This window comes from Panthera onca, chromosome D2 (assembly GCF_046562875.1).
Source record: "Panthera onca isolate mPanOnc1 chromosome D2, mPanOnc1 haplotype 2, whole genome shotgun sequence".
In the NCBI taxonomy this organism is placed as follows: Eukaryota; Metazoa; Chordata; class Mammalia; order Carnivora; family Felidae; genus Panthera; species Panthera onca.
This window is the reverse complement of record NC_138349.1, coordinates 40,431,226-40,455,360: the sequence shown is the minus strand read 5'-3', so window position 1 is coordinate 40,455,360 and position 24,135 is coordinate 40,431,226. Positions and strand designations below refer to the sequence as shown.

The following is a 24,135-nucleotide window of genomic DNA, read 5'->3' as shown; positions in this document are numbered from 1 at the left end:
CCTACAAACAACTCACATTTAAAAAACATACCGTGGATGTACTAAAGCATATTGTATATAAAAGAACAGAATAAAATTTATTATAGCATTCATCATACCACGTTCAATACACTCCTATTCAAAAAGGTGTTGTATGGAAACCAATCTGACAATAAATTTCATATTTTTAAAAAAAAGGTGGTTTCTCAATAACTTTTTCTAAAATAATGCATTATAAATACACTCTCTGTGTATCTAAAGACAGAGCTACTCATATACAACATACACATTTCTCTGTGTTTCCTCATCAATTAAAGAGTAGCCCCCAAGGAAGCAATCTCCCAAGTTTCCATGTCACTTCAAATACCAACATTCACATGGACTTAAATTCAAGAGATAGTAAAACAGAAAACATAAAGAATCAGCATGCACCTACATAGATAAAACATAAACATTCACTCTGCACTGCCCAATATAATAGTCACCATGTGGTTATTTAAGTTGAAAATTCAGTTCCTCAGATGCACTTGCCGTATTTCAAGTGCTCAATGAGTCATATGTGGCTAATGGCTACCATAATGGACAACACAGACAGCATTTCCAGCATTGCAAACAGGTCTACTGGACAGCACTGTGTTAAATGTGCAAAGTTAACTAACAGAAAAGAGAAACTAAAATTGGAAGTTCTGCCTAGCAATATAAAGTCACCCAGATATCATCCCTCTTTCGTTAGTTGAACTTAATCTCTGGCAAAATTATTTCACCCACAGCCAAAATACAAACGTAAGTAAGGCTGAACAGGAAGAATCCATATTCTAAAAATCTGCATTTCTTGTAACCAGTGTTTCACTAAACTTGCAGTAAAGAACAATACATATCAGAAAGGGCACAAATACTAAATGTACAGCTTAGTGAATTTTCAGAAAAAAAACATACCCATACACCGACATCCAGATCAAGAAACAGAAATCACTACTACCCCCAGATGCACCACCCTTCATGGCACCCTCCAGTCTCCACCCCCCCTAAAATAATAACTGACCATACCATTAACGCTATAAACAAGCTGTACCTAGCTTTGAACTTTATGTAAATGGAAATGTTTGTACTCTTACGTCTGGCTTTTTTGCTATAAACATTATGCTTGTGAGAGTCATCCTTATTGTTGAATATCGTTGCAGTCTGTTAATTCTCATGGCTGTTAGTATTATATTATATAAGTATACTATAATTTTTCCATTCCACTGTTAATGGACATTTGGGTGGTTTCCAGGTTTTAGCTACTATGAATTATGTTGCTATGAATATTCCAGCACACCTCCTTCAGAAATACATTTATACATAATTCTTTGGGTATGTTAAGCTCTAGCAGACACTGCCAAATGGTTTTCCAAAGTGGTCCTATTAATTTTAAGTTCTACCAACAGTGTTTGAGAGTTTCAATTCTTACCATTTTAGCTATTCTGGTAGTTGTGTAATGGTACCACTTTGTGGTTGTAATTTGTGTCTCCCTACTAACTAATAAACTAGGGCACCTCTTCATAGGTTTACTGACCTTCTGAATAGCTTCTTTTGAAGACAATGTTCAAGTCTTTAGCCCTTTCCTAAGAGTTCTTTAATACACTCTGGATTTGTGTGCTTCAATTATACATGTATTGCAAATATCTTCTCCCACTCTGCAGCTTGTCTTTTCCCTCTCTTAATGCTATCTTTTGATGCACAGTTTAGTTGTGATATAGGTCACTTATCAAATCTTTTTCTTTACAAAAAGCATTTTTGTGTCTCGTTAAGTCTTTGCCCCAAAATCATGAAAATACTTTCCTACGCTATACTCTAAAAGCTTTGTGTTACCACTCACATTTATATTTTTATAATCCTTTCAGAATTTATCTTTCTACATAGAGTAGCAGGCCAAGACTCATTTTACCTTCATGTGAACCACTTACCGAAAAGACGACACTTCCCCATAGCACTGTACTGCCACATGCATCATAAACCACACATGGGTGGGTTTGTCTGCTGGACCCTATATTCTGTCCCACTGATCTATTTGTCTTTCCTTGTGCAAATACCCACTGTCTTACTTACTGCACCTTAATCAAGGGCCTTGATATTCTGTTCCCCTTCAAGACACACTCTTCTCGGGATGCCTGTGTGGCTTAGTCGGTTGAGCATCTGACTCCTGATTTCAGCTCAGGTCATGATCTCTCAGTTCGTAAGATAGAGCCCCCACATTGGGCTCTGTGCTGACGGTGCAGAGCCTACATGGGATTCTTTCTTCCCTCTCTCTCTGTCCCTCCCAGGTTCATGCGCTCTCTCCAAATAAATAAATAACCTTTAAAAAAAGAACGGGGGGAAGGCTGCCTGGGTGGCTCAGTTGGTTGAGTGTCCGACTTCAGCTCAGGTCATGATCTCGTGGTTCAGTTCATGAGTTCGAGCCCCACATCAAGCTCTGTGCTGACAGCTCAGAGCCTGGAGCCTGTTTCAGATTCTGTGTCTCCCTCTCTCTCTCTGCCCCTTCCCTGTTCATGCTCTGTCTCTCAAAAATAAACATCAAAAAAAATTTTTTTTTAAATCGACTTTTCTTGGCCCAATACATTTTTATATCAATTTTAGAATTAACTTGTTAATGCCCCCACCCTCACCCTATACTTCCCACCCCACACCCTCTCTCTAAAACAAAAACAAAACAAACAAAAAAAACCACTATGGAAATGGTCAGAGGGCCAAAAGGAAAACCAGTAGAGACTGGGATCCTGGAAGGCACAGAAGTATCAGCTGCTACAGACAGGCCAGGTGGAACAAGAATGAAAAGGGGCTTTTGGAATTGGGGAAGTCTATTAATCCTGGATAGTTTTACCAAAGAAGCAAGAGAAGGTACAATGCAGTGGCAGGTTTTAGGCAGCCGGACAGGAACAACGAGAACATGGAACCTCAGCAGGAGAAAGCCTTGGTTACAAGCCCAACGAATTCAGAGACTGAAGTTTTAAAAGTCCATGTCTCTAATTTTTTTTTTCAATGTTTATTTATTTGTTGAGAGAGAGAGAGCGCGTGCACACTAGCACAAGAGGGGCAGAGAGGGAAAGAGAGAATCCCAAGCAGGCTCCACACTGTCAACTCAGAGCCCAACACAGGGCTTGATCTCATGAACCATGAGATCATGACTTAGGCTGAAACCAAGAGTCGGGACACTTAACCAACTGAGCCACCCAGGTGTCCCAGTCTCGTATTTTTTTCTACTGCCCTAACTCTTCATAAAAATTCCCCTGTCTTATTGAATAAGTTTCTGGAGCTGGTAGAAGACATTTGCTTGGAATGCTTAAATGCTAAGAAGCTTTAATCTATATTTCAAGTATTAAATGACTGAGCCACTACCAACAATTTCTAAACACACACCCACACATACACACAGACCACAAAGATATTTCATTTCAGAGCTTACGCATTTTCCCAAAAGGCTTTCCAAAAGACATTCATCCTACGCGGTAATTAAAACAAAATTACAGCCATAGTATAACCTGAATGAAGATGCCTTTTCATTAACGAGAAGTGATGCTTGGAAAGCCTGCCAAACATGTCCCAAAAAGATATGTAAAAGCAATTCTATGAATGTTGACTGATGATGTTGGGCTTAAAAATGTAATTTGATCAAGATGTTAGCTGTCTCTACAAAATTAACTACACAAGAAGGCTAAGCTCCCTAATTTATTAAACATAATAAATTATGTGCACCAGCAGCCTCTAGTAGATGCAGTTAAACATTTACTTTCATTCTTTAAAAACCCCACATGACTTAAAACAGATTTGGTTCTGCAGAAGTAGAGAATAAAATTTTCCTAATTCTGTTTCAACACTAAGGCAAAGAAACACATTTTTGGGGAACCCTGGCCATGACTGAGGAGATACCCTCCACCAACTTCAGGCATCAGGCACCAATTCAAGAACAAGGAGACACTGTTCCTCACCTGTATCCTCTTCCTCCAGACCAGCATGATCTATTTCAACTTGCACCTCTGCTCCTCCAAGGATGGCCTGGAGACGTTTTTGTTTTGCCGTGATCTTCTTTAACTGTTGTTCCTTAAATGGTAAATATTGAATACAGAAAACAGAAATGATTTATTGCTAAATACCAAAGATAAATGTAAAAACCTTAATCAAGAGCAAAATAAAACAGAAATTCCGTATGTTACTATTATTAGATAGAACCTCATTTGAGCTACTGCCACTTTTCTAGCAGGAAGCAGGCCTCTAAGCATTTCCATCAGGCAGGCATCCCTGTCTGTACTCCCTCTCTTGGCTGGGCAGCACAGCTGTCTATGTTCACATGCACTGGCTCTCCACTGACTTGGGAGGTGGAGCTGCTCTACTTGGTTTTCCCCCATTACACACAGGGCAAATTATTAAACTTTTGTTTCTGACCTTACCAACTAACGGGCTATGAGGTCAATAATATTCTCTGGAATAAGAAACATAAACACAAACGTTCAAACACTTGAAACAGTCAGCCCCCTTTGATAATCTACCATATTTATGATTGTCCTTTATAGTATTCTACCCAATCACAAGATTTTAAAAGGAATATAGGGACGCCTGGGTGGCTCAGTCAGTTGAGCCTCTGACTTTTGATTTTGGCCTGAGTCATGATCTTGCGGTTCATGGGATCAAGCCCCATGTCAGTCTCTGCACAGACAGCTCAGAGACTGCTTGGGATTCTCTCTCTCTGCCCCTCCCCCACTCATGCACGTACTCTCTCTCTCAAAATAAACATTTAAAAAAAAAAAGGAATATACATTGTGATATACCCTTTTACCCTCCCACCCATGACCCCTCTTTGTCTTTTCTCCCTCTACACCACCAGAACTCAGCTATGCAGCCATTCTTAGGGCCTCTCCAATTAATTAGGCCTAAGGTACCTGGTTCCTCTCAAGGTCAATGTTTAAACACCAAATATGAGTATAGGACAAGGAGAAATACTGAATATAAATGCCACATTATACTAAACTGCATTTCATTTTCTTTTAGTCTTTCCCTCATTTAATCTCATTTAAACAGATTTTAGGTTAAATCTCATTTAAAAATGAGAACATCTCATTTCTCAGGGTACCTGGCTTGCCCAGTCAGTTGAGTGTCCAACTCTTGATTTTGGCTCAGGTCATGATCCCAGGGTCATGGGACAGAGCCTCGCGTTGGGCTCCATGTGAGCGTGGAGCCTGCCTAAGATTCTCCCTCTCCCTCTCTCTCTCCCTCTGCCCATCTCCCCAGCTCTCTCTCTCTACACACACACACACACACACACACACACACACACACACAAAAGATAGCCATTCTCAAAAAACAAAACAAAACAAAACAAACAGCCTTTCTCTGAATAGTCTAACCATCAAAGGACTACTTTAGAAAGATGGGAATATACAATTGAGTTACACTAGTACCTAAAATGGCCCAACATTTGGTCCTCCTGCTCCTTGACACCTCAGCTCACCAGAAGCCCAAGATTAGAGGTCTCTGCACATTAATTTGCATATTCCAACAAGAGGCCAGATGTCCCCAAAGCAGAGACCCTGGCTACCTGAAACCACTGCGAGCTCTGACCTTTGGGCTGCTATTCTGGTGAGAGAAGATGGGGTGGTGAAGATAACGGACTGGTGAGCAGAAAGCAGGAGGAACCGAGTCTATATGTGTCCACTAGTGGAGCTTAAATAAGATATGTAAGAACTTTACTCACTGCAGTGGGTCAACTGCAAGCACAAAAATATCTGCTAGTCATTTTGGATGACATTTTGGATCAAATGATCAAAACTAGTCATTCCTATCTACTCCAATATATTTTCTTAAAACACAAGTAAATACTAAAAGCTGTTTCAAACCTCATAAAAACAATGTCATAATCTCAGATCTTCCCTAGCCTGAAGTTGTACAACCCTCAATGCAGACCCATCAGTGTGGCTGGGTGATGACTGCAATACCTAATGCTGGCCTCTCAGAACAGTAAGCATGAGTGTGAGGGGGGTATGGCTATACCAACAGGAAACACAGCATACACAATCAGGACAAGCAGGAGCTAAGCAGAAGAAAAAAAGGAAATTCACACCACACAAGGAGACTGGATGAGAGGCCAGCATGCCAAGCAGGAGCCTAAGCTGGGTAAAAGAAAGTGGCAAAGCAAGGAAGACCATAATCCTAAACATGAATAAGGCAGCACGCAACGCCAAGAAGGGAACACTTTCTCAAACGTGTGAATGTGTGTGTATGTTTAAAAATATTTTTTTAATGTTTATTTATTTATTTTGAGAGAGAAAAAAAAAGAGAGATCATGCAGGAGGGGCAGAGAGAGAATCCCAAGCAAGCTCCAAGCTCTCAGTGCAGAGCCCAACACGGGGCTCAATCCCGCAAGCCATGAGATCATGACCTGAGCCCAAATCAAGAGTCGGACACTTAACCAGCTTAAGCCACCCAGGTGCCCCTAAAAAATACTCTTTAACAGGAGATATTAAAGGGAAACAGCTGAAAAATTAAACATACAAAAGGAATTCAAAATTTTTTATTATAGACACATGCTTCACATATTTTAACTACTTTTCGAATACTTCCTAAATATTAACTGAACAGAAATGATTACTTTTTCAAAAATGCAATACTTAAATGTGTTATTTGGATTCACCTTATTATACTTCTGTCGTTTTACAGAATCTAGTTTCCTGTTGACGTCTCTGTTGGTGGCAGCTTGAGGGCTAAGTTGTTCAATAATTTTATTGATTTGCCTTAGGGATGTCCTACATGACCTGAAAAATAAGATACAGTGTCTATTTTCCACTCTGGTAACATTTTTTTTTAATAGTGTAAGATGACAGAAATGCTAAAACAATGTCCTTTTACTTATTAACTAAAAGATAAAAGAAACTAAACCAGATTCCATATTCTTTTTGGCCACATATTGAATTTGAAGGGCTGTTAGAAGGTAAGATAACTGCTAAGGCGTTTTCTTTGATCTGGCTGATTTAAACTAGCACATTCCCATCTGTAAGCTGTTTCATTCATTCTACAAGCATTTTAAGGGTCTACTCTATTCAAGAGACTGTGCTAAAACAGTGTGCAGTAAGTTACCTTTTAGACGAAAAAATGCGTATACATGGTTTGTTTTTTTTTTTTTAAGATTTTATTTTTTTTAGAACACTTTTAGGTTCACAGCAAAACTGAAAGGAAGGTACAGAGACTCCCATATACTTCTTGCCCCAAACACGCACACCCTCTCCCATTATCAACAAGCCATACATGGGTTTTTAAAGTCCCATTATGGAAGTCACCCAAAGTTTGGGAAAGAACTAGAAATGCTTATACATTTTCTTATACAAGTCAGATATCTGTGACAATTATTTTTCTTTCACAATACTGGAAGACTTACTTGCTGTAGCATTACATTTTACAGTGTGAAGGGGGAAAAAAATCAACCTATGTTACGCTGCTCCTAAAACACACACCATAGAATGGTAAACTCCCAATTTTCAAAACACAAATTCAATCCTGACACTTAGGTAATTTGCTGTTTGTAACCTTTGTGGATTTCAGGATAAAAGATGTTATCAATGCAAGTTACTGGCAGTCTAACCACGTGTCACCATCGCTCTGTTAACCTGTGTTGTAATTCTGCAGCACTCCGCCGTCACCCATGCAAGCAGCAGGTCAAATGTAAAGGTGTGTTCATTATAAGGAGTCGAGCTCCTCACACCTGGAGGTCAGAGTACAAGTAATCCAGAATGCCTGCTACTCAAGAGGCCAAAAGAACACACCAAGAAGCTGCTGGCAGAAAACATGTCCTTTAAGTTCCCACAGCATCTGTACCTCAGCCTCCCCCACGGAGGGCAGACAACAGTCCCACCTCTCCCCTCCCCAGCCACCCACATCCAAAACTGCACCATCCCTCCACCCATTCCTCTCCTCCTTCCTGCTTGCCTGACACAGCCTAGAAAACTGGTCATGACAGGGCAAACTGGCAATGGGGTGGAAGTTCAATCTTCCACCTGCCCCACCTTTTAGCCCAGGTCCAGGGCCTGTTTCTCCTCTAAAACACAAATGAAGTCTCCACAGGACATCATCTTTCCTACAGAGTCACAAGTAGGACAGAAGAAAGGAAAAAACAAGGAGTTGTTTCTCATTATTTCTAGAAATACAAATCTGAAAAATTACCAAAAGACTGTCCCTTGGTTTAGACACAGGAAACTGGAAAGAAACTATAGGACAAGAGAAAAATGCGAGGGGGAGGTGGGTGTGTTCCTGGTATCTTGAGTAGGACACATCACACCTTTAGGTACACTTCTCCTGAGAACCATTTTGTGCACATGCTTGTGAGTTTTGGGGCACTTGGAACAGTACTTCTCTCTAGGACGTTATGCATACACAGGCTATTGTTGGCTGGACTGGGACCCTAACTACCATGTTCAGTGCTGCTGCTGAGGGAAAGGGCTAGGGTTCACACACAAGGCCAAAGACTGCCCTAATTGACCTCATCTTTCAAATTAGAGGTTCTATCAATTTCCTAAATTTCTGGAATACTACAGCTATCATCTGAATTTCTCTGTCACATGTAAACACAAATTCTGCAATCAGAGAAGACGGTCCACACTCACGTGAGGTCATCCAGGACTGAGCGATACTCTTTCTCTGCATCAGCAAGTTGGGCCACACGGCTGGCCTCATGAATGGCGCTGTCCACCTGCCGAAGCACACCCTGTTCCAGCACGTCCTGGTCATACACATCCACACCCAACCCCTGCAGTTCAAGAGCCTGCGCACTCAGCTCCACCGTCTGTATCTGATGTCTGTCGATGTGCAGCAGGGCTGGCCCTCTCCTCAGAACTTCTGATGAACAGCCCTCGGCAGAAGTGGATGGTCCGCTGGCAGAGGAACAAGAGGGGAGGCTTTCCTCCACCTCTGCATTGCCGTCATTTTCTCGTTTGATTGTCATTTCTTGTTTATCACTGACACACTGACTTTGTAAACAGTCTTGCTCCTGAGCTTGGCTTGAGTGGGGGATTCTTGCATTTTGCATCCTCTACAGACTATCTAAAAGGAAAAAAAAAAAAAAAGGTACGTAATAAGCTTTTTGGTTATAAAGAGTTGATATTTATATAGTTTCTTAAAAATCTTATAATTAAAGGGGGCGCCTGGGTGGCTCAGTTGGTTGAGTGTCCGACTTCGGCTCAGCTCATGATCTCACGGTTTGTGGGTTCGAGTCCCATGTCGCGATCTGTGCTAACAGCTCAGAGCCTGAAGCCTGCTTCGGATTCTGTGTCTCCCTCTATCTGCCCCTCCCCTGCTCACACTCTGTCTCTCTCTCAAAAATAAACATTTAAAAGGAAAATTTTAAAAAAAAATTATAATTAAAGAAGCCTGATTTCTCAAAAGAGCAAATAATAATCCTCCAATTAGATAAATTCAAGCTTCCAAATACTACTTTTCTTAAAAGGGTACAAGCTATACATATTCTTGAGATTTGATAATAAATAAGAAAAAATTAACCAAAAAAGAAGAAGAAGAAGACAACAATGACGACAACGGCGACAAACCAGTAGGAAGAAATGCAGTAGCAGCAACAAAAAACATTTGGAGAACCAGCCAATAAAGCTGGCAACCAAAATCTTGACTGACGCCCTGCGTGTCTTCTCCAAATCAACTGAAATCATTGACTGCTGCTTTCCAAGTTAGCATTTTCACTGCATTATGGCACAAAAGATTCCCAATACAGTGGCATGATTAACTGTGATATGCAAATTTAGTGAAGTAAGGAACAAGCTTCTCTATGACTCTGACATTAGAAATTTTTAGGCTAAACATTTACTCTAATAAACACAAACTACAAACAAGACATAAGAGCACCACTCAAATCTGAATCTGAGAAAGATTAAATACTCTCAAAAATAACCCCATTTCAATGTGCAATACAATTTGCTGCAAATCAGGCTGGCGAAAACAGTTTGGGCCTGATAATAATCCAGTACAGACAAGGAAGATCCACCCTCACACAATGCTGGTAGGGATATACTAAAGCTCTTCTGGAAACCAATTTAATGGTATCTATCAAGATTTAAAATGCACATGACCAGGTATTTATTCCAGAGAAGTACTCACATGTATATAAGAATGTGTATTGTAGCATGTCAATAATTTAATACAAGCATTAAGTATTTTCAGTGACAAGGATATAAAAGTCTTGTAAAGTGAAAAAAAATTCCCCTAGTACGAACACATTTATGTTGGTTAAAAAAATGTATATCTGTATGTGTGTGTATGGAATGCATCCAAAGTGATCTGGAGATACATATTAAACTATTGGGGAAGGGGAAGCAGAAGGAATAGGGAGGAATAAAAGAAGCTTTTATATTTTACTCCACATACTCAGGAACTCCTTGAATGAAAATGTATTCACCATATTGACTGCATAACTATCTAATAACTACATCAAAAAACAATCCAATAACCAACAGCCTTGCTTTTAACTGTGAATAAAGGAAGGTATCTTTCACCACTGAAACTTTATTCATATGAAATGACCAGATCTCCCAGTAAGCCCCACTGATTTCTCATTAAATAAAACCATTCCAGTGGCCAAACACTAGGATACAAAGATGCCAGGAACTTAGCACCATCCCCTCCAGAGTAGCTCACTTTCTAGGGGAGGAGAAACATGTCAACAACATGGGCAGGTCTGCAGAAGAGCCACCAACAAGAGGCCACCTGGATACAGAGGAAGGGACAATCCATTGGGTCTGGAACTAAAAAAAAAAAACAAAAACAAAAACAAACAAACAAAAAACCAAACATATACAAGCTAAAATTTGAACACCTGGCCCAAAGTTTGATACACAGAACATACTCCATATGTGCTGAATGGAAGTAAGGTTCAGAGAAGAGTCTAAAATAACAGGTCCAATGTGACAACTGAGTCACTGGTGAATTCAGTCATAAAAATAAGAATCTCAGAAAGAAAGCAGATGAGAAGCAGGAGGAAGGGCTGGTAGAGAGCTTATAAGCCACAAGTAACATGTCCAGCACGGTCAGAAATGCAAATCTTGGCTCAAGAGAAAGGTCTGAAGGAGATGTGGATGTATCAGCGGAGCAAACAGCCCAAAGAATCCTAAGACTATGACAGGTACCAGAAATCCTTTCAGAGGGTAAGGCGCTAAAACTGCAAAGGTTAAAAGTGAACAGCAGAGTAACAAGTTCTTCCTTTTTTATGCCTTCTGATTATTTTCAGAAGAAAGGATCAACTTGGTGCTCTATCATTAGCTAGCCTGCATTTTCAACACAGAGGGCAGGATCCTGGCTCAGGGCCTTCATACTGGCTGGAATTAATAATTCCGTTGTCACTGTTCTTATTTGTACATATACAAACATTCCTTTTTTAGTTTAAAAAAAAGACATTAATTCAATCACAAATCTTAATAATACTGTAGTACAAAAACAAAATTAAAATTACGATGTTTGGAAAAAACTTCTAATAATAGAAAAGAAGGGATGGTTAAAAATGGGAAACGATATGGCAAGTTCATGTAAGGCAGCCAGAAGGGATTTGGAAATTAGGTCACTAATTATCTTAGTAAAATAAGTTTCAGTGGAGCAATGGGGACGAAAACCAGAATGCAGTGAGTTAGGTGAGTAGATCAAGAAATGGAGGCCACAAGTGGGTAATCTACCCCCCCTAAGGAACCTGGCTGTGGAAGGGAGACAGCTGGAATGACAAAGTAATAATGGGTTGGGGGAGGGAAATTAAGTCAAGAAAAACTATAGAATGCAATAGGGGCAAGGCGCTGTATAGGGAGATAACCTACAGTGAAGGTTGTACAGGAGACAGTAGCAGGGAAAGACCAAGTATAGATGTAAACAGAAGAAACATCTTTCTCCAACTCTGGCAGAAGAATGATCTTAATGTATCTAAATCCGTAAGTGCAGAAGAGGAAAGCTGAGGTGGACCACAGAGAAAATATCCTGCAAGGCAGGAAGTTTGGGCATCTCCTGAGCCAAAGGACAAAGTTGGGATGCAGGCTGGAGAAGAATAAAAATCTGGAATAAATGTCCTATAGAAGAGAAAAGCTGATGGGGAACAAACACTGGTGATGGGTGTGGAGGGCCCCCAAAACAATCCCCAAGGCTGTACAATTTCCTCCTTCAGTAATTAACGTAACAGTCCCAGGGGAAATGTCACTGTTGGGGGTTTTCTGAGCAGAAGTAGCAGAGGACAAAAGGGCATGGATGCAGATGCTGAGGAGGAGACTAATTCAAGTAACTGAACTTGGGGTCCAAGCTGGGGGTGGGGGGGGAGGCCGGAAGGGACTGGAATAGGAAGACAGGGAAGGAGAGAGGGAGACATCAAGAAGCCACTTGAAGAATGACTGTGGACCAAAGGGCAAGCTGGGAATGAGAGCTGAACCCAGGAGGTTCTCATCAGAAGATAAAGGGTTTCAGAAGTGAAATAAATCATCCATTCAACAATTTCAATTATGCCAGGCAACATACTAGGTTAACTAGTTTCTGTCCCCATACACTTTAGAGTCTCTTGGGGAAAACATACATTTTAAGAATTATACACACGTATACATATTTGCACATACAAAATCTATGCTCATATATAAATTATATACACAAATGTAGTTATAGTAACTGTTATAAACAAACAGGATTTTTCAGGACAAAATAACAGAGGAACCTAACTGACAGGGCAGAGGTAGGTGAGAAGGGAGGCTGATAAAGTGATACTCGGGCCAGTATCTGAAGGATGAACAGGATTAATCAGGCCAAAAGTGGAGTGAACATCTTGCAAAGAAATGTGTAATTTCTAAGGCTGATGAGCTGGGGCATTTGGGAAAATGAAAGAAAGGTGGAACACAGTGAAACTTTTTTACTTTATCCTACACGAGTAACTGAGTTAAAGTTGCTGATAAGGACTCCATTCATTGTGTAAATCTTACAGAATATCTTCTAACACTCTGCAACCCTTAATCATCTTGGAATAACGGTATCTTCATTATCCTCCCCTTTGAGCACTGGGGCTTCTGTGAGAAGAGCTGAATTGTGGTATGCATATTTTATTGTAACCATGCCTAGCTGGGGATGGAGTGGGGCATAAGCGAAGATGGAGGAGTTGGCTGGGTCACAAAGGACCTGGGAAAACATTAACTTGGATTTTATTCCAAGAGCAATGGAATGATTTTTAAGGGTTTTAAACAGGGTGATGATGGTTATGACCTATTTCACGTTTGTAAGAGACCACCTGGGCTACTGTATGGATAATGGATTAGAACAAACAGTACAAGGAGATGATGGGAGACACACAGGTGAAAAGTGACGGCAGCTTGGAAAAGGATGACAACTATGACGATGGATGCTACGTGGGAAACCAATGTAACAGTATTTATATGTGGACGGCTCAATCCTCCTCCACATACTCCCACTTGACTATGTCAATGCCCAAAGCGCCTGACTTGAATTTACCCCGATCCTCTCTTTCAAGTAACAAACTCCAAACAGGGCCGCGCTGACCCTACGCGCCGGAGCCCACACAAAGCTCAGAAGTGATGTTCCGTGGCTGGCCGGCTAGCCTGCGGCCCCAAGGTTGCTACCTCCCGCCGCCCCAGGTGGGCGCGCGCTACTTCGTCAGTTCCGGCCGCAGGTGCGCCGGCACGGAAGGCGCGCGTCAGGCCCGAGGGCCAGCTCCCGCCGCCCCCGCGGATGGGATCCTTCAAGGCGGCCAGATGGCCGAGGCGAGGCCGTGGGTGCCTGGGAGTCCGAGCGGGGCCCAAACATCCCCTGCCCGACATTTAGCCCGGCCATCCGAACACTCACCCCAGGGCCGCGCGGCCACCCGTACGGAAACGTAGACGCCGCCACCGCCACCAGCCGTGGAAACTAGACTGGGACCAACTGCGGCGCATGCGTCTTCAGCCCGCCGTAAGCACCGCCCCCAAGCGTGACCCGACGAGCGTGCGTGGGTGGGGCCTACTGTGCATGCGCCAGGCTCCCTGGAGCAGCGGGCGAGGTCACGTGATTTGAGGGTGCGGTATAGCCTTCACTTTTTACTTGGAGTTGTTCTTGAGTGTCGTCTGGGCAAATAGTCGGCTGTGTGTTTTGGGCCCGGGCTTCACTCGTGGTCAAAAAAATACCGCTCTAGGAAGGCGATTATAAGAAATACAAGACATGTTTCCATAGAGAGAAAGAGAAAGGTGCACGTGTGCCACAAGAATGTAAATGCTTGCAATTAACCGTGAAGTCCAAAGAAAGTAAGCTTGGGAAGGGAGCTGGCTTGAGTGTAACTTTTCAATAGCCACGCGCGGTAGACGTTGTGATCCCTGTTAGTCATCTGGCACGGCTGTTAGCACGCCAAAAATAGGGAGAGGGCTTGTGTATCTCTGTTGCCCCTCCACCTGCCACACACATACTTGGGTTGGGATGGTGTACAGTGGGCTTACAAGAATGTCTTCATTGCATTAATGAGTCAATCGTTTAATAATCTGTCCTGATATCAAAGCGGTAAAAAGAATTTTGAGCCAAAATGAGAAGTTTTGTTTGGAGCGTTTGGAGAAACAAAATGTCCACACCTAGGTTCAGAAGGAAGGAAGGAAACCGATCTTTACCTAAGGAATAGCCCAGGATGTAGCCCGGCCGCAGTGGTAACGATACCAAACAAGGCAGCATCTCAGCCCAGGGATCCCAGTGCTGGGAGAGGGTACCAAAGCCAGAAAGTCCTCTGGGAGTAAGAATCTTTGTGTGGTTTTTTTTGTGTGTTTTGTTTTGTTGTTTTGTTTTAGGGAAGGATCTTTGGTTCCTGGGTAGGGAAGTGCCTTCTTCGTTTTGAAGCCTGAAGTCGGGCTATAGAAAAAGGGGGCTAGGAAGCTACTTGGTAATGGTCAGTAATACCCCCATATCTGTCCCGTTAGCAAGGTTAATTTACATATACTTCAAGTCGTCCCACATGAAAATGTACCTGTTTTTTAAAAAAAAAAAAAAGGAATAAAGAATTCTAGTGATCTCCTGAATACAATAATTGAGAATAGAAAGGCATTCGTAAGATATTAGTTTTAATGCTTGAGTATGAAAGTTGTTTCTCCCAGATGTATAGTGGTTCCCAACCATTTTGAGAATGAGATCCTCTTTTCAATGGGCATTATTTTGCTGAGCCCATACGTATCAATCAGAATTTGGACAGGAAGCAGATGGTACACTCAAACTGGATAGTTGAGAATTAATAACTTTTACAAAGGTGTGGACAGGGTTAGGAAAACAACTCAAGATTGCACAAAACCCTGGGGCCAGCAAGACCTCAGGAACTATTCCTATATGTTATGAGCTGGACTGCATCCATCCAAATTCCACAGAAATCCTAACCCCAGTAGCTCAAATGTGACTGTATTTGGAGAAAGTTTCTCTAAAAACCCTAAAAAACTTTTATTAAGCTAAAATGAGGTTATTAGGGTAGGCTCTAATCCAATGTAACTGGTGTCCTTATAAGAGGAGATTGGGGCATGGACATGCACAGAGGAAAGACCATGTGAAGACACAGGGAAATGACAGCCATCTACAAGTCAAGAAGAAAGGCCTCAGAGGAGACCAACCCTGCCAACCCTCTATCTCGGACTTTCAGCCTCCAGACTGTGAGAAAATGAATTTCTCTTGTTTAAGTCCCCGAGTCTGTGGTACTATTTTTTGGCAGAACTAACAAGTGAATACATCATCCCTAGGCATGAAAAGCGTAATGGGAAGACATAGGTTCAGAAGAGAATGGTTGAATGGAGAAAAACCAGTTGACGAGAGAAATGCACCAACCCGTGGTCACTAGGTGCGGGGGGAACAAGGGAAATAAATAGGCTAAACTCACTACTCTTCCATTATTTCATCTGCTGCTGCCTCCCATTGGTCAAAGCCGGAGGGCAACAGAGTCTGTTGATGCCACTCTGTATAGATCAGCTTCTTAGAGCCCAGGGCAGGGGAGAGAGAGACGGAGAGAAGGTTTGGAGCATCAAACTGAAATATGCGTCATACTCCACACAATTGTAATTATCCCTTTAGTATCCCTTTAATTTGGAGAAGGTGTAATGAAACAGAGCTACTATTAATTCAGTAAAGCTTTTTAGATGAATTTGTGTTTAGTTAATGAAAGGATCTATGCGCTTTCTCTAAGCCAAGTTTCTCCTGACCTCTGTGGCCTGAGAGTAGTAATAAGGTCACATTAGCAGCAACAACTCAGATTTTGGTGACTCCTGTGCCCACCTGAATACTCAGGATTGCTCTTTTCACTCATGGCCTCATGAATGGAATTTAGCACCTTTATAAAAGAGGCCCCAGAGAGATCCTTCACCCCCTCTGCCATGCGAGGACACATCAAAAAAAAAAGAATGTCCGTGAACCAGGAAGTCAGCTCTCACCAGACGCTGAATCTGTCAGCATCTTGATCTCAGACTTCCCAGCCTCCAGAACGGTGAGAAATAAATTTCTGTTGTTTATAAGCCACCCATTCTGTGGTAATTTGTTAGCAGCTTGAATGGGCTAGGCAGAAGAATACAAGAAGTGAGGGTTTTAGTAACTTACTTATAATACTCATTTATGAGCTTAGGTGCTTGAATGGTTTTGTCAACCAAAACCTCTCTCCTCTCCCCCCATATCCACTCAGTCTCCAAGTTCCATTGCTTTTGCCTCCCGCTTAGATTAGGCACCTATACCGTCTTCTCCATCCCCTCTGTTCAATCTTGACTGCTGCTACCGGTTTCCTACCTCCAGTCTTGTTCCCTACCCATACACTTGCATGCCAATACCAGAGGGATTTCAGACACTTCTGATCACGTCTCTCCTCTGCCTCAGATTCACCCCCATGGGATAAAACCCAAGCTGTTTAACATGTTGTCCAAGCCGTTTCATTATCCTGCCCAATCTAATTTTTCTGTCCTTTTCTCTCTGGATGCCTACGCTCAAGATTTAAGGAAGTATTTACTACTCTAATTGTGATGTGCTGCAGTCGGCTGGACTGGCTAGACAGCCGTTTGTGTGCACCTCTTCCCAGCTGTCTTAGTCTGCTCAGGCTGCCATAACAAAATACCATGCACCAGGGGGCTTACACAACAGATACTGATTTTCACACGATTCTAGAGGCTGGGAAGTGCAATTCAATTCTGGTGAGGACTCTCTTCTGGGCTTGCAGACAGCTACCTTCTCACTGTCCCCACATGGTGGACAGAGTTCTGGTGTCTCTTCCTTTTCTTATAAGGGCACCAGCTCCATCAGATTAGAACCCACCCCACTCTTAAGACTTTATTTACCTTAAGTACCTTCTAAAGGCTCTATCTTCTAAATACAGTCACATTAGGGGTTAGGGCCTCAACGTGTGAATCAGTGGCCTCACATTGGAAACTCCAACTTGGCCACGTAGGAGTATTTACACTACAGAAATAGCCAAAATCTGTGAACCAGGGGCTTTGGTAGGAGGAGGACAGTTTATTTTTTCCCAGCCTACCCTAACTTGTTATTTTCAGGTCGATGTGACTTTGCACATGGGTCTCTTTTCCTGGAATTCTCTCACCCATTCCAAACTCAGCCCAAAGTTTCTTTTTTCTGAAGCTTTCCCTGACCCTCTAAACAGAAATAGGCCTTTGTAGCAGCTCCGCACCCTGAACCGGTATTTTCAATATTTCTACTGTAGCACTTAATACTTTGGATTTTAACACATTTTATGTTACAAGCACTTTTACAGCCCTGACTATGGGCCAGATTGTCCTGAATGCTTTACAAATATTAACTCATTTAAATATGACCAGAATTTTGATTGTGCCTTTACTTTCTATCTAGTGTTCAGTGTAAGAAACTCTCTCCCTATGCTTACAAAGCAGAAGGACTAAGTTGACTCCCATTTTTCAAAACTTCAGGGTAGTGTCAATGCCCCAATTTTGTTCCCCATCCCCCATAAACATGGAAAAACTGATGAAAACAACAATAGAAATATACTGGAAGTGCATTGAACACTGTGCAAAATTGATAAATCTAAAAATAGCAGTAAAAGCATATTATTTAGAATTATGTTAGCAAACACTACAAAAAATAATGTTAAATATATGTTGAATAAATGAACAAGTCATTTTAAAGGTGAATAATATATAACAATGAACAATGGTTCTATGATTCCATTGAAATATATATGTATATATGTGTGTTTATATGCATGTGTATGTACGGTGGGGGAGTACAGAGTGGAGATGAGGAACAGTTTCCCTGCTTTTTTGGTCACACCTCCACCATGGCATTCTGTGTCATTATCTCTCTTAGTCTCACTGTTCCATATGTTCTGTCCAACTTCATCTTTGCCCTGACTTTTCCTCAAATCCCTCCCTGATTAATTTTGGGCACTGCTTTTTTCCTAACCTTTTAGGGCCATTTCAGTAGCCTTCAGCAAGCACCTTACTCTCCAGAGCTGATCTATAAAAGAAAAGAGTAAGAAATCTTGTCATTTGCAACAACACGGATGGACCTGGAGGGTGTTACGCTAAATGAAATAAGTTAAACAGAGAAAGGCAAGTACCATATTACTTCACTTGTATGTGGAACCTAAAAAACAAGACAAGCAAAACAAACAAGTAAAAAACCAGAAATAGACTCATAAATACAGAGAACAAACTGGTGGTTGCTAGAAGGGAGGGAGCTGACAGCTCAGAGCCTGGAGCCTGCTTCAAATTCTGTGTCTCCCCCTCTGTCTGCTCTTTCCCCACCTGTGCTCTGTCTCTCTCTCAAAATAAATATTTAAAAAAAATTTTTTTTAACTATAAACTTCCAGTTAAAAAATAAGTCACACAGGGGGCACCTGGGTGGCTCAGTTGGTTAAGTGTCCAACTTCAGCTCTGGTCATGATTTCACAGTTTGTGGGTTTGGGCCCTCTCTCTCTGCTGGCTCGCTCTCTCTCAAAAATAAATAAACAGTTAAAAAAATAAAATAAAATAAGTCACACAGATGCAAAGTACAATATAGAGAATGCAATCAACAATGTTGTAATAACTTTGTATAGTGACAGATGGTAATTACACTTAAAGTAGTGAGCATTTCATAATGTATATAATTGTCGAATCACTATGTGGTATGCGTGAAACTAACATATCAACAATGCTTCAATTAAATATTAAAAACAAAAATGATAAAATTAATGAAAAATAAATAGGAAAGAAGAAGAAAAGAACAGATATGTATGAACAACGCTCTGCTCAAACTTTAGGAAAAGGTACAGGTTAATTTCAGCGTGCCCTGATTTTAACGGACTCCACTAGCTCCGTGTAATTTTTATTAGCAGTAACCAGCATTGTAACTAAGGTCTGCAGTTGAACGTTAAGGAGATTCTGACGGGAATCATGATGACTCTGAACACATGAGAATAAAAGTTATTGCTGACCTAGTCTTCCTAAGAGTGGAAACTAATTGAGAGTATAACGCAAAAAAGAATTTGGCAATAGTAAGAATAACCTGAGGATGTGGACATGTCTACAGGATATCTAATTCCAGATAAAATCTGTCGGAAGAAAGAAGAATCGCATGATCTTAGTATGCTGAATACTGTGGGGCAGTGCACTTGTTCATTCGTTATGTGTGAAGCTCCCTTTGAGCAGCCAACTCGCAGAGAGAGCTATTCAACAAATGGCCACTAGGGAAAGCAGAGCACCAACTAATGGGTTAGAGTAATGTCATTTCTAAGAGATGCATCTTATCGAGCGGCTTCTCTGAGCCAGGTGTTCTGTTATTGTGGGGTACACAGAGGTGAACAAGGCAGACAAGGGCCGTGCTCTCCTGAGACTTCCATTCTACCAGAGAGGGGAAAAAAAACAATAAATTTATTAAGCAGATAAAAATACAAAGTAGTAAATGCTATTAAGGAAAATAAAATAGGATTATGTGTGAGAGAGTGGCTGGAATACCTCTTTAGTGGGTATAGTTTCTGAATAGGAGACATTTTGGCTGCAATCTGAATGACAAAACAAACATCACTACCTGAGTATTAGGTAGAAGAGGATTCTTCACAGGAAGCATTAGTGCAAAGAGGCTAAGACAGGCACAAACCTAGCAAATTTAAAGAGTAGAATTTCAATTTTATTCAAATCAAATCCATTGAAGGGTTTTAAGTAAAGAAGTGACATTATAAACTTACATTTTAAAAGTATTATTTTGGCATAAGGACAGTCATATAGATTAATGGAATAGAATCAGGAATCCGGAAGTAAACCCACATATCTGCTGTCAATTGATTTTCAGTACATGTGCCCAGACCATTCAATAGGGAAAGAATAGTCTCTTCAACAAATGGTTCTGAGAAACTAGATACTGACATGCAAAAGAATGACATTGGAATCTACCTCACCCCATGTACAGAAGTTGACTCAAATGAAGTAAAGGCCTAAAGGTAAGAGCTAAAATTATAAATTCTTAGAAGAAAGCTTAGACCTTGGATTTGGTAATGGATTCTTAGATATGACACCAAAAACACTGCGACAAAAGAAAAACTAGATCAATTGCTCTTCATCAAAATTTGAAACTTGTGTGCATCAAAGAACACTCACTGTCTAGAAAATAAAAAGACAACCCACAGAATAGGAGAAAATATGTGCACATCATATCTGATAAAGCACTAGAATCCAGAATATATAAAGAACTCTTCCAACACAACAACAACAAAATAATTAAAAACGGGCAAAGCATCTGAATCCACATTTCTCAAAAAATGTATGCATAAATGGCCAAGAAGCACATGAAAAGATGCCCAACATCGTTAGTCCTTTCAGAAAGGCAAATCAAAACCACTATTTTTTTTTACATGGTTATTTATTTTTGAGAGGGGGGAAAGGGGACAGAGGGAGAGAGAGAGAGAGAGAGAGAGAGAATCTGAAGTAGGCTCCACGCTGACAGTGCAGAGCCTGATGTGGGGCTCGAACACATGAATCATGGGATCGTGACCCAAAGTCGGGTGCTTAACCAGCTGAGCCACCGAGGTGCCCCCAAAACCATTTTAATTAGTAGTTGCCAAGGCCTGGGGGAAAGGGGAGCTGGAGAGTGATTGCTAGAGTACAGGTTTCTTCTGGGGGTGATGAAAATGTTCTGAAATTAGTGGTAATGGTAATGTTTGCACAATTTTGTGCTTCTTAGGGCTCACCATAGCAGAGAGGACCTGTCATTTACACAAAGGCAAAGGCAGCCCGCAGGTCACTGCACTGTTACCTATAGAGCAAGCATACCCACAGGGACTCCAAAGGCTGCACAGATCGCTGACATTCTAAGGGGATGCAGGCATGAGCAAAAAATAAGAGAACCACTCCTCCCCTACTGAGAGCAGGTAGTCCTTAAGGGGGGCCCTTCCATGCACAGGCATATGCCTGTGCCGTGCCTGGTGGGCGCAGACACCTGGGGCCGGGAGGGGAGGCCGGGAGGGAGGGATGCCACGTGCTTTCCTCTGCCAGCAGCACGCTGCTTCTGAAGACCTGGGCAGAGAATCCTAACACCCAAATAACCTGCATATTTACCCGAAAGGACGCAACGGTTTTAACGCCACATTAGAATACGGGCCAGATGTGACCTGGGTAATACTGTCTGGCAAGAGACCACCTTCTCTTTCTCTCCACTTTCAGGAACAGCAAAAGAACCTGAAAATGCAAAGTTGATAGTAATGGTGATCAGAGGGGGAGCAAAAATCACGTTTGTACCTTGCTAAGTTAAAACTGCACAATTCAGCCTATTACCTTCTGTCACTCATTTTTCTCTCCCTAGTATGTGGTGCTAGCCATGTGCCTGGCCCTTGGAAAGCAGAGGAATAAATGTCTGAGTCTTTGCTCATGTCCTTCTCCTCTGTGGTGATGGATATTCTATGAGTCCTCCATGATTTAGCTCAATTCAGCCCTTTCATAAAGCTCTCCTGATGCCCAACTTCAATCTGCAGGAAATTCTCCCTGTTCTTTGTCCTCAACTTCAGCACAGCGCCGCCCCGCGCCCCCGCCCCCCCAAGATAGCTTTGTAATTGGCTGGGTCACCATCCGTTTCCCAAGATCTCCATCTCAGCTGCTCCTGCAACTTTGACCCTTTCCCTCCAGGGACACAGATGCCACTCCCAGCTTTGTCCTCTCTCTCTGAGCCACAAGGACCGTCAGGTGCTACAGATAAAGAGACGTGGCCGCTGACCCTCAATGCAGCAGCCCCTTGGGGACCACAGATCCCAGAGCCAACAGCTGTTCTCAGGTCGTCGGAAGTGGTGAAGCTTCAAAAACACGCTTCCTCCCGCCTGGCAGAGCCCCTACCCACAACCCATCTCATTTCTGTGAGGTCTGTGTTTAGAGACCCACAGATTCCTCAAGATGCTTTTTAAGACTTCCTGCTCTTGGCTGGCAAATTGTTAATCAGTTTGTGGCAGCATAAATAAAATTAGAGGGTTTAATTAAAACTAATGAATGAGTGAGCGGAGACCAGCCTGGCCGCGTTGCTCTCTGAGCCTCGGAGCAGTAAATAATGAAAGTGTCACACAGCGAGTGAGATGTTTTAGCAGAAGTGTAGGGCCAGCAGAAACGAGGCCACAGAGAGCTCCTCCACCCAAGGTGCAATTTGCAAGTTGGTGGAAACCCCATTTTAGTGTGTCTTATTAATTAATTCTGCAGAAACTGCTCCAGTTTTCTGGCCTTTCAAAAAAAGAAAGAAAGAAAGAAAGAAAGAACAGAGTAACACACAGGATGCGCATTCTCTGTGTGTCCTTGGCACGTGCTTTCACAGGGCACTCCTTAATGTCCTGGTCCTTGTGGAGGGGAGCAGGGGGCACGACAGGCATTTCAGGGGCAGGGATCTGGAATTCTGACATTCTCAGCATGTGGGACATAAAAGGGAGAATTGTCCTACATCCCACTTGAGTTTCTTTTTTTTTAATTTTTTCTCACCTTTATTTTTCAGAGACAGAGAGGACAGAGTGTGAGTGGGGGGAGGGCAGACACACACACACACACACACACACACACACACACACACATACACACAATCCAAAGCAGGCTATAGGCTCTGAGCTGTCAGCACAGAGTGTGACATGGGGCTCGAACTCACAAATAGTGAGATCATGACCTGAGCTGAAGCCAGATGCTTAACTGACTGAGCCACGCAGGCGCCCCATCCCACTTGACTTTCGAATACACTCCCAAAGATTTGTGTAGGTTAAAAAAAAAGCTATTTATAATTATCTGGGCTTCTACCTGAGCTCCATGTAAACATAAAGTCCTTTTTTGCACAATTTTACTGAGGACATGCTACCACCATGTGAGTGAGGTAAGCTAGGACTTTGCTTGGCAGCATTTTAAAAGTCACATCCCCAGTGGCAACAGCCCTCTTAATTTCTATATTTCAAGTATAACACCTACATGAGTTCTCCTGTAGCCTGTCACTTTTAAGGCAATTCCACACACAGGTATAAGCATGTTACTATTCGTTTGTGTCCAGGTGTAGGCCTGCCGGGGTATTTCCATGTTGAAATGAATATTAACTTATTATGAATTACTTCCCTTGTATTTTACCCAGCTCGGGCATTATACCAATTTTTTAAACACTGTGTGTAGGAGGTGTGAAGAAATATTTGTTACAGAAATGGGTGCATTGGGGGTGCCTAGGTGGCTCAGTTGGTTAAGCGTCTGACTCATCATTTCAGCTCAGGGCATGATCTCACAGTTCATAGGTTGGACCCCCAAGTCTGGCTCTGTGCTGACCGTGCAGAGCCTGCTTGGGATTCTTTCTCTCCTCCTGTCTCTGCCCCTCCCCAACTCATGCTTGCTCGAGCACTGTCTCTCTCTCTCTTTCTCTCTCTCCTCTCTCTCTCTCTCTCTCGAAAATAAATGAATACACATTAGAAAAAAGAAATGGGTGTTTCAGATCAGATGAGTTTGAGATTTTGAGAACCACTGCTCTTGCCAACATGTGAGTGTGAAGATGGTTGAGAGAATTTTGGAGAGTGTCTCTCCCACTGCTCCTTCTGTTCCCTGTCCCCACCACCTCATCAGAGCTGATTCAAGTTTGAGGACACTTCCTGAAGTCATTTCCAAGGCCCTGGAGCAGCTCGTCAGCCTGGCAAGTAGTGCCAACTCTAAACCCTCTATCCAGCTGGCTGCCACGCTCAGTTCTTTCCCCAGC

General features: G+C 42.1%; 1 protein-coding gene across 2 annotated transcripts in view; it reads right to left on the bottom strand.

Annotated features, from left to right (window-relative positions):
- Positions 1-13,996, bottom strand: part of ERCC6 (ERCC excision repair 6, chromatin remodeling factor) — a 77,981-nt gene extending 63,985 nt beyond the window's left edge. Inside the window, exons 1-4 of one of the 2 annotated variants that reach the window (XR_009612981.3) lie at positions 13,816-13,996; positions 8,604-9,039; positions 6,641-6,761; positions 3,945-4,056 (exon numbers count right to left, since the gene is read on the bottom strand). Coding sequence is in view for 1 of the 2 variants with exons in the window: in XM_060642189.3 (XP_060498172.3) it covers positions 3,945-4,056; positions 6,641-6,761; positions 8,604-9,025 (655 nt within the window). In the remaining variant the exon portion in view is untranslated. The remainder of the gene's footprint in view (positions 1-3,944; positions 4,057-6,640; positions 6,762-8,603; positions 9,040-13,815) is intronic. The other variant, XM_060642189.3, reaches the window with a different exon arrangement.
- Positions 13,997-24,135: the final 10,139 nt, after the last annotated feature.